The 12,943-nt window shown below is 43.6% G+C and overlaps 1 protein-coding gene across 4 annotated transcripts in view; it reads right to left on the bottom strand.

The window, feature by feature from the left end:
• The window catches only part of ikbkb (inhibitor of nuclear factor kappa B kinase subunit beta), an 81,383-nt gene that overhangs the window by 40,358 nt on the left and 28,082 nt on the right, over positions 1 to 12,943 (bottom strand). For all 4 annotated transcript variants that reach the window (XM_043681571.1, XM_043681572.1, XM_043681570.1 and 1 more), the window contains 2 exons: positions 11,886 to 12,002; positions 4,431 to 4,525 (listed from right to left, as the gene is read on the bottom strand). In XM_043681571.1, the coding sequence (XP_043537506.1) occupies positions 4,431 to 4,525; positions 11,886 to 11,990 (200 nt within the window). In that variant the 5' untranslated portion in view covers positions 11,991 to 12,002. The remainder of the gene's footprint in view (positions 1 to 4,430; positions 4,526 to 11,885; positions 12,003 to 12,943) is intronic.

Here is a 12,943-nt window from a genome sequence, read left to right as displayed (position 1 = left end):
ACAACGGAACGAGGACATGCTGCAACCCAAAGGACTAGCCACACTACCATACATCAAAAACATTTCTGAACTGATAGCCAGACTACTGCGACCACTGGGACTCATAACAGCACACAAACCAACTGCCACTCTCAGACAACAACTCACCAGGACGAAGGACCCGATACCCAGCATGAGCAAAACCAATGTAGTGTACAAAATCCCATGCAAGGACTGCACAAAACACTACATAGGACAAACAGGAAGACAGCTAACGATCCGCATCCCTGGACACCAACGAGCCACGAAACGACATGACCAGCCATCCTTAGTAGCCACACACTCAGATGACAAGCAACATGAGTTCGACTGGGACAACGCTACTATTATAGGACAAGCCAGAGAACAGCCAGTCGAATTCCTAGAAGCATGGCACTCATCCACAGATTCAATCAATAAGCACAACGACCTGGACCCAATATACCGGCCAGTGCAGCGGACAGCTGGAACTGACAACCGGAAGCAGCAGGTACAAATCACTATAATCACAAATCACTAGGAAACATCACAAAGGCGCCTCACAGGAGGCTCCCAAGCACTGAGGATGTCACCTCGACAGGGGATGAAATGTCTGCAACACAAATTCCCAGCTCGGCGAACAGAACCACAACAACTAGCACCCGAGCTACAAATCTTCTCACAAACTTTGAATCACCATTGTTGTTAAGGATCTGCAGCAGGAATAAAAGAAAAGATAAAAGGGAGGGAGGTGTCAGCACCAGCTAATCACTTCTTTACATATATAATGTAAAGGTCGAATGTCCTGGACCTAATGCCCCAGAGAGAGCAATTTTTTTTTCACTAAATTACTTCAGCAAGTCATTTGATAAGGTTCCCCATGGTAGGTTCGTTCAGAAGGTCAGGAGGAATGGGACACAGGGAAATTTCGCTGTGTGGATACAGAACTGGCTGGTCGACAGAAGACAGTTGTGGAAGGAAAGTTATCTGCCTGGAAGTCTTTGGTGAGTGGTGTTCCACAGGGCTCTGTCCTTGGGCCTCTACTCTGTAATTTTTATTAATGACTTGGATGAGGGGATTGAAGGATGGGTCAGCAAGTTTGCAGATGACACAAAGGTTGGAGGTGTCATTGACAGTATAGAGGACTGTTGTAGGCTGCAGCGTGACATTAATTGGATACAGAGATGGGCTGAGAGGTGGCAGATGGAGTTCAACCTGGATAAATGCGAAGTGATGCATTTTGGAAGGTCGAACTTGAAAGTTGAGTGCAGGATTAAGGATAGGATTCTTGCCAGTGTGGAGGAACAGCGGAATCTTGGTGTGCAGGTGCATACATCCCTTAAAATGGCCACCCAAGTGGACAGGGTTGTTAAGAAAACATATGGTGTTTTGGCTTTCATTAACAGGGGGATTGAGTTTAAGAGTCGTGAGATCTTGTTGCAGCTCTATAAAACTTTGGTTAGACCGCACTTGGAATACTGTGTCCAGTTCTGGTCGCCCTATTATAGGCAAGATGTGGATGCTTTGGAGAGGGTTCAGAGGAGGTTTACCAGGATGCTGCCTGGACTGGAGGGCTTATCTTACAAAGAGAGGTTGACTGAGCTTGGACTTTTTTCATTGGAAAAAAGAAGGAAGAGAGGGGACCTAATTGAGGTAGACAAGATAATGAGAGGCATAGATAGAGTTGATAGCAGAGACTTTTTCCCAGGGCAGAAATTATTAACACGAGGGGTCATAGTTTTAAGCTGTTTGGCGGAAAGTATAGACGGGATGTCAGAGGTGGGTTCTTTATGCAGAGAGTTGTGGGAGTATGGAATGCGTTGCCAGCAGCAGTTGTGGACGCGAGGTCATTGGGGATATTTAAGAGACTGCTGGACATGCATATGGTCACAGAAATTTGAGGGTTCATACATTAGGTTTACCTTACATGAGGATCAATGGTCAGCACAACATCGTGGGCTGAAGGGCCTGTTCTGTGTTGTACTGTTCTATGTTCTAAATGAAGACTTTTGTAGTTAGGGGAACTAAAACTGAGCCAGCTGATCTGGGCAAGTATTGTGGAGGTGACTGTACTCTGAAATTCATGACCAACATTTCTCCCCATCCTTGCTAAGGCAAGAGGTGGCGACCAACGTTGGCTTTGAGGTTCTAGTCTAGAATTCAACTCCAATTTGTTGACACTTCTGTGCCAGGCCCTGAACTCAGAATATTTCATGTGCATTTCTCCCAATAGTGCAGAATGTTTGTGGTTAAGACAGTGCCTCTGAACTAACTCCACAGGGGCCAGTATCCCATCACTAAGTCATTTATTTAGGCATGGAGCATCCTTGACACTGATCCATCTCCCTCAGAGCCAGTTCTCAGAGTGAACAAGCAGTCTGACACTCCTGTTTATATCTGTCAGAGGGGTCCCTGATTGGACCAGATTAACAGCCCCTATCAGGGAACTCAGATTCTAATGAGATCCACCTAGCTGAACTCCATACAATTGCAACAGCCTCCTTTCCCAATTTGCATCCTTGATGCAGAAGTGTTGACAATTGTGGTTGAAGGTGGAAATGGAGCGTCCACGGGTGACAACAGGAGCTGGAAGAGAGATAAGAGTGAGGGGATCAAGATAGCTGTTGATACCTTAATGTCTGACCCACATACCAATCTTGCTGCCGTTTAACAGTTACCGAAATCAACAATACATAGGTTTTCCAAAGGGTCGTCTGCTGGTCCTCAAGGAGCAATATTTCAAATGATTGCAAAAAGAAACCTCCAAGTCAAGTAAACTTGACACAGGAAGGCCAAAAGTGGCAGTTTATTCAGGGAAAGAATATCTAAACAAGCTGTGATGGTTTATAGACAGTGTGGTTTGGACATTGTGCAATTTGAAGAACTAATTTCCTGCTTTGTGTGTGGAACACGGCATGTTTAGATTTGATCACAACATGGTAAGCACAGATGGGACAGACTCTCTGCATTGACGCCAGAGATTTCCACTGCTCAAACTAATGCATGCCAAGCTTCCAAAATTGGAGAGGGAGAATGATAACATGTGTAAAATGCTGGAAATCAGAAACAAAAACAAAATTGCTGGAAAAGCTCAGCAGATCTGGTAGCACCTGAGAAGAGAAATCAGAGTTAATACTTCGGGTCCAGTGATCCTTCCTCAGAACTCTGATAAAACGTGTTTTTCTCTGTCACTGGTTCTCCCTTGCAGCTATGTTATCAGGAGTAAGTCACACAGAAGCTTCTGGATAATCAGACATAATGTGGGGAGATGAATGGTTTTGCAGATTTAGTCTGGCATTCAGCCCCTTCGAGAATCATACTCTCACCCTTGGGAATCGAGAGAGAGAGAGAGAGAGATACATCCTTCTCATGAACAATACTAGCACATATTCAAAAGCTACAGTCTCACCACTGCAGTCACATCTGCAGAAAGGTGTCACTCAAAGTGGCTTTTCTCTTTCAACATTTTATCCCTTCCAACACCTGATTATGTTCCGCAGCTTGGCAATATGCCTCTCCTTTCAGACTTGATACCATCTCCTTGTCTCCAGCCAGCTTTTGCCTCTGAGTTGTCAGCTGTGGCTCAGTGGGTAGCATTCTTGCCTCTCAGTCAGACATTTTGGGTTCAAGACCCACTCTACGACTTCAGCACCAAACTCTGAGCTGACACTGCAATGCAGGACTGAAGGAGCAGAATCGTGTCTGAAGTACCATCTTTCTGGTGAGACTTTAAACCAGCGAGTTTTATGCCTTTTCAGGCAGGCATAAAAGATTTGAAACCACTATTTTAAAGAAGACAGCAGGGCAGTTATCTTTGGCATCCAATGACACAGGATTCTTCAGGTTACAATGTGCCTCTTTTCTGAAGTCATACTGTTCAAATGAGAGGGTTAGCAATTTTTTGATTGGGATGAGGGTGGCAGGAGCTGAATGGGAGATGAAGCATCATGAGGAAAACTTGCATTGTCATCTCTGACACAGGCGGTGATAGTTTCTAGCCAGTATTTATCTTTCAAAAAACATCATAAAAACAGATTACTTCCCACATTGTGTGTTTGTGGGAGTTTTGCAAAATTATTGTGTTTTCTCCATGTAGCTCAAGAGAATGTAACCGAACGCAAAGTGCTTTGAGATGTCCAAACTCATAAGACTGAAACTTTAAGTTTCTTTAATCCTACAAGGTCTTCGCCTTGCACATTTCACAATGGGTCTTGTTGTTACACCTCAAATTACAAGTCCTTTCTCCAATACCACCACCACATCTCACCTCCCTCCAACTCCTTCATCCCGAGCCTCTTACATTAAAAAGTCATCAGCTAAGAGCACCAGGGAAAGGATATGTGATCATCCTTGGATCAATCCACAGGACATAAGTGGCAGATCCCTCACTCTGTGTCAAGCCAAGATGAAGGGTCAGGTGACAGGGCCCTCACCTCTTCATGATCTGAATCTCCAAACACCAACGCTCTCGGTTCCTTGGGCTCAGCTCCTGTCGACATTGTTTGATGGCAATCTGCTCCCCAGTGTCCTAAAAATAAAATACCAAAAAATACTCAAATAACAAGCTCATTAATGGATTAAAGGGATAGTCGCTGTCCAGCTGCAAAATTGACTAAGGGACAGACAGTACTTGTGACTGGTTCATTCAGACTGGAGAGAAGTATTAATTGTTGCTCCGCCGGGTTCAGCTCTTTTTGATTTATATTCATGACCTAGACTTAGGTTTTCATGACATTGCTTCAAAGTTTGCAACTGATATGAAAACTGAAAATGCAGTATTTAGTGAAGGTGGTCGTGGCAGACTATGTTGACAGATTGGTGAAATGGGCAGACAGATAGTGGATGATGTGACTGCAGAAAAGTGTGAAGTGATCCATTTTAGAGGCAACGTAATTTATATGGTGCAATTTTGAAAGCAAAGAGAGACCTGGAGACGTAAGCACACAATCTTTGAAGGTAGCAAGACAAGTTGAGAAGTCTGGGATCCTTTTCTTCATCAATAGATGCATAAAGGACAAAAGCAAGGACAGAGTAAAGACTTATAAAATATCAGTTTGGGGCCAGCTGGAGTACTGTCTCATTTTTGGGCACCACGCTTGAAGGAGACAAGGCGTTGGAAAGAATGCAGAGGAGATTTACCAAATTCCATCAGAAATGAAGCTGTGTGAAACACAAGAGAAACTAGAATTTATCTCCTTAGAGCAGGGATAGTTAAGAGGCCGTTCAAGGACTGATAATTGATTCTGACAAATAAATAAATAGAAACTGTTTTCAGTGATAAGCAAAGAATCCAAATTTAAAGTTATTGGCAAATTTTGATGGAATTAGACAGCAGCTTACAGGGATTGATTGGAGTAGTTTGTTTGCAGGCAAAGGGATCTCTGGCAAGTGGGAGGCATTTAAAAGAGAGATGGCTAAAGTTAAATGCCTGTCTGTTCCTGTGACGGTCAAAGGCAAGGTTGGCAGGAATTGGGAACCCTGGATGAAAAACGATATTGAGGCTTTGACCAGAAAAAGGAGGCGTGGATCAGGTACAGGCAGCTGGGATCAAGGGAATACATGAATTTACAGAAGGAGGATATCAGGATGGTGTAAAGGGGACACCAGATAGCCTTGGTTGAAAAGATTAGGATGAATCCAAAGAGGTTCTTTCAGTATAGTAAAGGTAAAGAAAAAACAGGGAAAGAATAGGACCCCTCAAGGACCAAAGTGGACATGTATTTGTCAAACTGTAGGTGATGAGTGAGGTTCTCAAGGAATATTTCTCCTCTGTGTTTACCAAGGTGAAAGACATGAAGACTTGGGAACTTGGGGAAATTAGTGGCAATATCTTGGGGACAGTCCATATCACATTTGAGATGGTGTTGGATGTATTAGAATGTATGAAAGTGGATAAATCACCTGGTCCTGATGAGATATACTCAAGAACACTGCAAGAAGCGAGAGAAGTGGGGGCCCTGGATGATATTTTTGCATCGTTAGCCACAGGCGAGGTCCCGGAAGACCGGAGGGTAGCGAATATTGTGCCCTTATTTCAGAAGGGCTGCAAAGAAAAACCTGGGAACTATAGACCAGTAAGCCTAACACCTGTGGTGGTAAGTTACTCGAAAAGATTCCGATAAGATAAGATGGACATGATTTGGAAAGACAGGGTTTGTTTAAGAGGACACACTTTCCTCATTCCTGAAGAAGGGCTTATGCCCGAAACGTCGATTCGCCTGTTCCTTGGATGCTGCCTGACCTGCTGTGCTTTTCCAGCAACACATTTTCAGCTTTGCTTAAGAGTAGCCAGCATGGATTTGTACATGGGAGATCATGCCTCACAAATTTGTTGTAGTTGTTTGATGAAGTGACCAGGAAGGTTGACGAGGGCAGGGCAGTAGACAGACTATATGGATTTCATTAAGGCCTTTGATAAAGTTCCACATGGTAGGCTGCTCTGGAAGGTTAGATCACAGAGATTCCAGGGGGAGCTGGAAAATTGGATACACATTTGGCTTGCCGGGAGGAAGCAGAGGGTAATAGTGGAAGGATGTTTGTCAGACTGAAGGCCTGCGACTAGTGGGGTGCCTCAGGGGCCGGTACTGGGCTCATTACTGTTTGTCATCTATATCAATGATTTGGATGAGAATGTACAAAGCATGGTTAGTCAGTTTGCTGATGACACTAAAATAGGCAGCATAGTGCATAATGAGGAAGGTTATCGGAAATTGCATCAGGACCTTGACCAGCTGGGGAAGTGGGCAAGAAATGGCAAATGGAGTTTAATATGGATAAGCGTGAAGTCTTGCATTTTGGAAAGTCAAATCAAGGTAAGAGTTTCATGGTGGATGGGAGGGCCTTAAGGAGTGTAGTGGAACAGAGGGATCTTGGAGTTCAGGTTCACAGTTCTCTGAAATTGGAGTCACAGGTAGACAGGCCCGTGAAGAAGGCTTTTGGCACACTGGCCCTCATCAGTCAGGGCACTGAGAATAGAAGTTGAGAAGTTATGTTGAAGTTATATAGGTCGTTGGTGCGGCCATACTTATGAAGGATGTTATTAAACTGGAAAAGAGTGCAGAAGAAATTTACAAGGATATTGCCTGGATTCAAGGGTCTGAGTCACAGAGAGAGAGGTTGGACAAGCTAGGACTTTTTCTTTAGAGCAAAGGAGACTGAGGTGGGACCTTATGGAGGCGTCTAAGACTATGAGAGGCATGATAGAGTGAACCACTCAGTCTTTTTCCCAGGATTGGGGAATCAAGGACTACAGGTCATTAGTTTAAGGCGAGAGGGGAAAGAATAAAAGGGAACTTGAGAGGCAACATTTTTATACAGAGGGTGGTACGCATATGGAATAAGCTGCCAGTGGAAGTGGTGGAGGCTGAGACATAAACAACATTTCAAAGGCATTTGGAGAAATGCATGGATAGGAAAGGCTGATGAGAAGATGGGCTGAAAATGTGTTGCTGGAAAAGCGCAGCAGGTCGGACAGCATCCAAGGAACAGGAGAATCGACGTTTCAGGCATAAGCCCTTCTTCAGGAAGGGCTTATGCCCGAAACGTCGATTTTCCTGTTCCTTGGATGCTGCCTGACCTGCTGCACTTTTCCAGCAACACATTTTCAGCTCTGATCTCCAGCATCTGCAGCCCTCACTTTCTCCTCCCTGATGAGAAGATGGGCCAAGTGCAGGGAAATGGGGTTGGCTTGGATGGACCTTTTGGTCGGCATGGAACAGTTTGGGCCAAAGGGCCTGTCTACGTGCTGTAGGACTCCATGACTCTATAAAAAAAACTGGAAAGAAAATTAGGCTTTTTGATTTAAGCACATCTGGAATAAATTGCAAGAAAGCATCATAGAAGCAGATATGACTGCAACATTCGAAAGGGAAATGAGGCAAATATTTCAAGTCAAAGAATTTACAGTGCTGTGGGGAATGGAATTAAAGGAAAACATGAACAAAGGAGCTGGCATTGATATAATATTTTGCACTGTTATTCTGATCTGATCACTGAAATCTGAATTCCATGCACAATATTTTTTAAAAGTCCAATTTCCTAGAATTATTCACAAAGAGTGAAGTTATTTCCCCAAGTATAACCTGGTAAGGAGAGTGAGCTGTGATGAGAGGGGATGTCAGTGGGGGCATGGATCAAAATCATGAGAGGCATAGATAGGATAAACAGACAAGGTCTTTTCCCTGGGGTAGGGGAATCCCGAACTGGACAGCATAGGTTTAGGGTGAGAGGGGTAAGATTTAAAAGGGACCTAAGGGGCAACTTTTTCATGCAGAGGGTGGTGCGTGTATGGAATAAGCTGCCAAAGGAAGTGGAGGAGGCTGGTACAATTACAGCATTTAAAAGGCAACTGGATGGGTGTATGATTAGGAAGTGTTTAGAGGGATGTGGGCCAAGTGCTGGCACATGGGACTAGTATAGGTTTGGATATCTGGTCGGCGAAGACGGGTTGGACCGAAGAGTCTGTTTCCGTGCTGTATCTGTCTCTGACGCTCTGATTCTACAAATGATACCTGACATCCCTACCCAGCTTCGTCACCATGTCTGTCCACAGTCTCCCATTCGGGAACTTTTTGTTCCGATGCAATGCTATTATGGGATGGTCACTGAAGAAGACAGACTGAAATGCTGTTTTTAATTCATAATCTGGGAGAATTCTGCTTGATTTAGCAATCTTTAAATAAATAGAACCCATCTGTGGAGATTGTTATCCCCAGTGACCTGCCTCAAAATTTACCTTCACTCTATGATTCTATCATTAAAAAACACTACACATGCAGAGAACAATGACCTCTCCCTGCATCCAATGGCCACAAAAGGAGCCCGTTTAACAGAGGGTTCGCCAAACATTCAAGTTTCAATCTTTTTCTCCCCACAAACTACAACCTTCTGGTTTGAGTGAATGACATCAAATAATCATTTCAATATTAGTTTTCACAAGGAATTTTGATGAAGACTTTGGCTTTCAGGAAATTCTGCACACATTCAACTTTTTTGTGGATTTAAAATCTGGAGCTGAGGCTTTCGTGAAGTGGCCTGAGAAGAAGCCTTGGCCCAGAATTTGGCTAACAGTCTCCATTCCCTGCTCGCCATTGCTCACCCGTAGAAAATGAGATCAGAGCAAAGAACAGAGACAAAACATAAGAAAATGGAGGAGGGAAGGAGGAAGAGGAGGACAGGAAGGGAAATCGAATCCTGCTTCAGTGGATTACTGCTGACCACTAATGGAGTTGCAGCATGCTTCAAGAAAAATGCATACATTAATTATCTGTGCTTTCTTTGAATTCACTTCTCCCTTGACAGAAATTCCCATCAGAAGTTTAGCAGGGAACTTTCATTGAATCAAGAGAAAACAAGAGATATTTTTAACCAAACAGGAGTTGAACTCAATTTAAAGCCCAAAAGGACCAAAGGCAAACAATTCTACTTGGTCAGCTCAGTGTCTCAGTGGGACCCCTTTCACCTTGATACAGAGGTCAAGGATTCAAGCCTCGTTTCAGAGACTTCAGCACAAAATCTGGGCTAATACTGCCAATGCAGCACTGAGGGAGTTCTGCATTGTCAGAGGGTCAATAATGAAGGAATTCTGCACTGTTGGAGGATCAGTGCTGAAGGAATTCTGGGCTTTCAGAGGGTCAGTAATGAGGGAGTATTGCAGTGTCAGATGATCAGTACGGAGGATGATATTGCACTGTTGGAGGTGAAATACTGAGGAAGTACTGCATCAGAGGAGGAGGAGTGAGGGAGCACAGCATTGTTGAACAAGCACGACAGTTGGGAATGTAGTACTGTTAAAGAGACAAAAACAAGAGGCATAGTCTTCGTAGATTAAAAGGGTCTTTCCTCAGCTTTGATTTGTTGTGTCCTTGCAGGCAGAAAATCAATATTAATGCATAGAAACGTAAGACTACCCATATCGAGCACCTTAAAGCTCTCCACTCACTCAAATTCTGCAACACCTTCCCTTGAAAGGATTTGAGTTATAAACATAGGCTGCATAGGCTGGGACTTGTTCACTGGAGAGTAGGAGGCTGAAGGGAAACCTTATAGGAGGTTTATAAAATCATTAATGGGGGGGGGGGGGGAAGAGGAAGGTATATAACAAAGGTTTTTTCCCCCTTTGTAGGGGAGTTCAAAACTGGAGGAGAAAGATTTAAAAGGGACTTGAGAAGCAACGTTTTCGCAAAAGGTGGTGCATGTGTGGAATGAATTGCCAGAGGAAGTGGTGGATGCAGGTCCAGTTACAAAATTTAACAGACATTTGAATTAATACATGAATAGGAAAAGTTTGGAAGAGTATGGGCTAAATGCAGGTAAAAGGGACTAGTTTGCTTTGAGGAAAATATTCAGCATGGTCTGGTTGGACTAAAGAGTCTGTTTCCATGCTCTGTGACTGAGCAATTAAGTGTCACACATCAGATAACCAAGAACATTGAGCCAAACACAAAGCAGAAATTTAAGTGAGCTGAAGGGGCACTTTGAACTTGGTTATTTTTGTCCCCGAACACCAGCAACAATGCACTAACATTATTTGATGTATTTTAGAAAAGCAAGGAGGAAGCACTCATTTAGCTAGATCACAGCATTTCTTCCCCCCTTATTCATTCATTGAAAAGTCAGCATTTATTGTCCATTCTTAATTGCCCACAGAAATATGATGATGAGCCTTCTACACAACTGAGAAGTAACTAACGTGCTGAGTTAAAACTGTGTCCTTTTTCAAAATATTTATTCATGGATTGCTAGCTGAGCCAGCATCTCTTGTCCATCTGTAATTGCTCAGGCGATTGAAAGCACATCCACAGTGCTGTTGGGAGAGAGTTTCAGGATTTTGACCCGATCACACTGAACGAATGGTGATAATTACAAGTCAGGATGGTGCGTGACTTGCAGGGGAACTTGCAGGTGGTGGGGTTTGATTCCACCTGCTGCCGTTGTTCTTTGTGATGGTAGTGGTTGGGGTTTGGAAGGTGCTGTCTAAGAAGCCTTGGTGAATTTCTGAGTGCATCTTACAGATGGTATCTTCTGCTGTTACTGTGCATCAGTGGTGGAGGGAGTGATTTCTTGTAAACATTGTGACAATCAAGTGGATTGCACTTTCCTTGTTGGTATTAAACCTAAGTGTTGTTGGAGTTGCACTCATCCAGGGAAGCACACTCTTGACTAGGGCCTGGCGAATAGGCTTTGGGGAATCCAGAGATGAATTACATGCTGCAGGATTTCTGGCTTCTGACCTCCTTTTGTGGCCACAGTCGTTCCATTAGTTTCATGGTCACTATTACTGATTCAAGCTTGTCATTGCAGTTATTTAATTTCAGGTCCCCAGATGTCCAGATTTGAACTTGGGTCATGGGATCATTAGACCAAGTCACTGAACAACTTAATAAAATAAGTCGCAAAATAACCATATAATGAGCAAACCGTGAGACTTTTATGCCATAGAAAAACCATGTTCTGTCAAGAGGAATTTTTCAGTGCATAGCCATTCTGCCTCTATTCTACCCCCATTGCTGGATTCATTTAATACTTTACTCATGCCCAGTCAGAATGCATAAAAGTTTAAAACAAGTCAGAACTCGAACTTCCAAAGAAATGTTCTAAACGAGGAAGGAAAACGAGAATTCAGAACCTTTCCTGCCTGCACTCAAGCGCTCTGGTGCAATTCAAACTTAGCAAAGCTGAAAATGTGTTGCTGGAAAAGCGCAGCAGGTCAGGCAGCATCCAAGGAACAGGAGAATCGACGTTTCGGGCATAAGCCCTTCTTCAGGAAACGTCAATTCTCCTGTTCCTTGGATGCTGCCTGACCTACTGCGCTTTTCCAGCAACACATTTTCAGCTCTGATCTGCAGCATCTGCAGCCCTCACTTTCTCTCAAACTTAGCAAACACTACCTTGTTAGTCCATCGGTTGACATTCCCAAAACCTCCAGTCCCCAATCGTTCCTTCATCTCCCATGCTCCACAGCTCAGGTTCTGAGAGGAGGGCGGTCGACTCATCCTTGCTCATGCCTGAAGGCAAAAGAGAACAGTCAAAAATTACACTGACCACACAAATCAGGAGCTCTCAAAATTTCTCACAACTATCCTGAACGTGCTGAGGTATTGGGGGCACTTTCCCACTTCCCTACAAGTGATAGTCATTCCAGAATAGACAGGTTGTTAATGGCCATGATGGCTTAAAGGTAGAAGACAGAGGGTGGTGGTGGAGGGTTGTTTTTCTGACTGGAGTCCTGTGACCAGCAGTGTTTCACAGGGATTGGTGCTGGGTCCACTGTTGTTTGTAATTCATATAAATGATTTGGATGAGAATTCAGGAAGCCTGATTAGTAAGTTTCTGGGTGACACCAATTTTAGTGGTATGATGAAGAAAGTTATCCAAGATTGCAAAGGGATCTTGATCAATTGGACCAATAGGCCGAGGAATGGGAGATGGAGTTTAAATTGGATAAAAGCCAAATATTGTATTTTGGTAAAATAAACAAGGGTCGGGTATATACAATAAATGGTAAGGCCCTCTGGAGTGTTGTCAAACAGAGACCTCAGGGTTGGGCAAATGTTTCTTTGCTAGTTGCAACACAGGTAGACAGGGTGGTAAAGAAGCATTTGGCATGCTTGTCTCCATTGCTCAAGCCACTGCGTATAGGAGTTGGAACGCCATGTTACCCCTATACAAGATGTAGAGAATATTGGTAATTACAGGGTATTGGGGAGGCAAAATTTGAAATTTGGTGTGTAGTTCTGGTCGCCCTCGTAAAGGAAGGACATGATTAAATTGGAGAGGGTGCAGAAAAGATTTAAGGATGTTACTAGGTTTGGAGAATTTGAATTATAAGGAGAAGCTGGGACCTTTTTCACTAGACCATAAGAGGTTGAGAAGTAGCCTCAGAGATCTATAAAATCATGGGAAGCATAAGTAAGATGAATTACTAAGGTCTATTCTGTAGGGTACG

The sequence above is a fragment of the Chiloscyllium plagiosum genome, chromosome 42 (assembly GCF_004010195.1).
Source record: "Chiloscyllium plagiosum isolate BGI_BamShark_2017 chromosome 42, ASM401019v2, whole genome shotgun sequence".
NCBI lineage: Eukaryota > Metazoa > Chordata > Chondrichthyes > Orectolobiformes > Hemiscylliidae > Chiloscyllium > Chiloscyllium plagiosum.
Note: the sequence above shows the minus strand (reverse complement) of the source record. Positions and strands in the feature narration are given on the sequence as shown.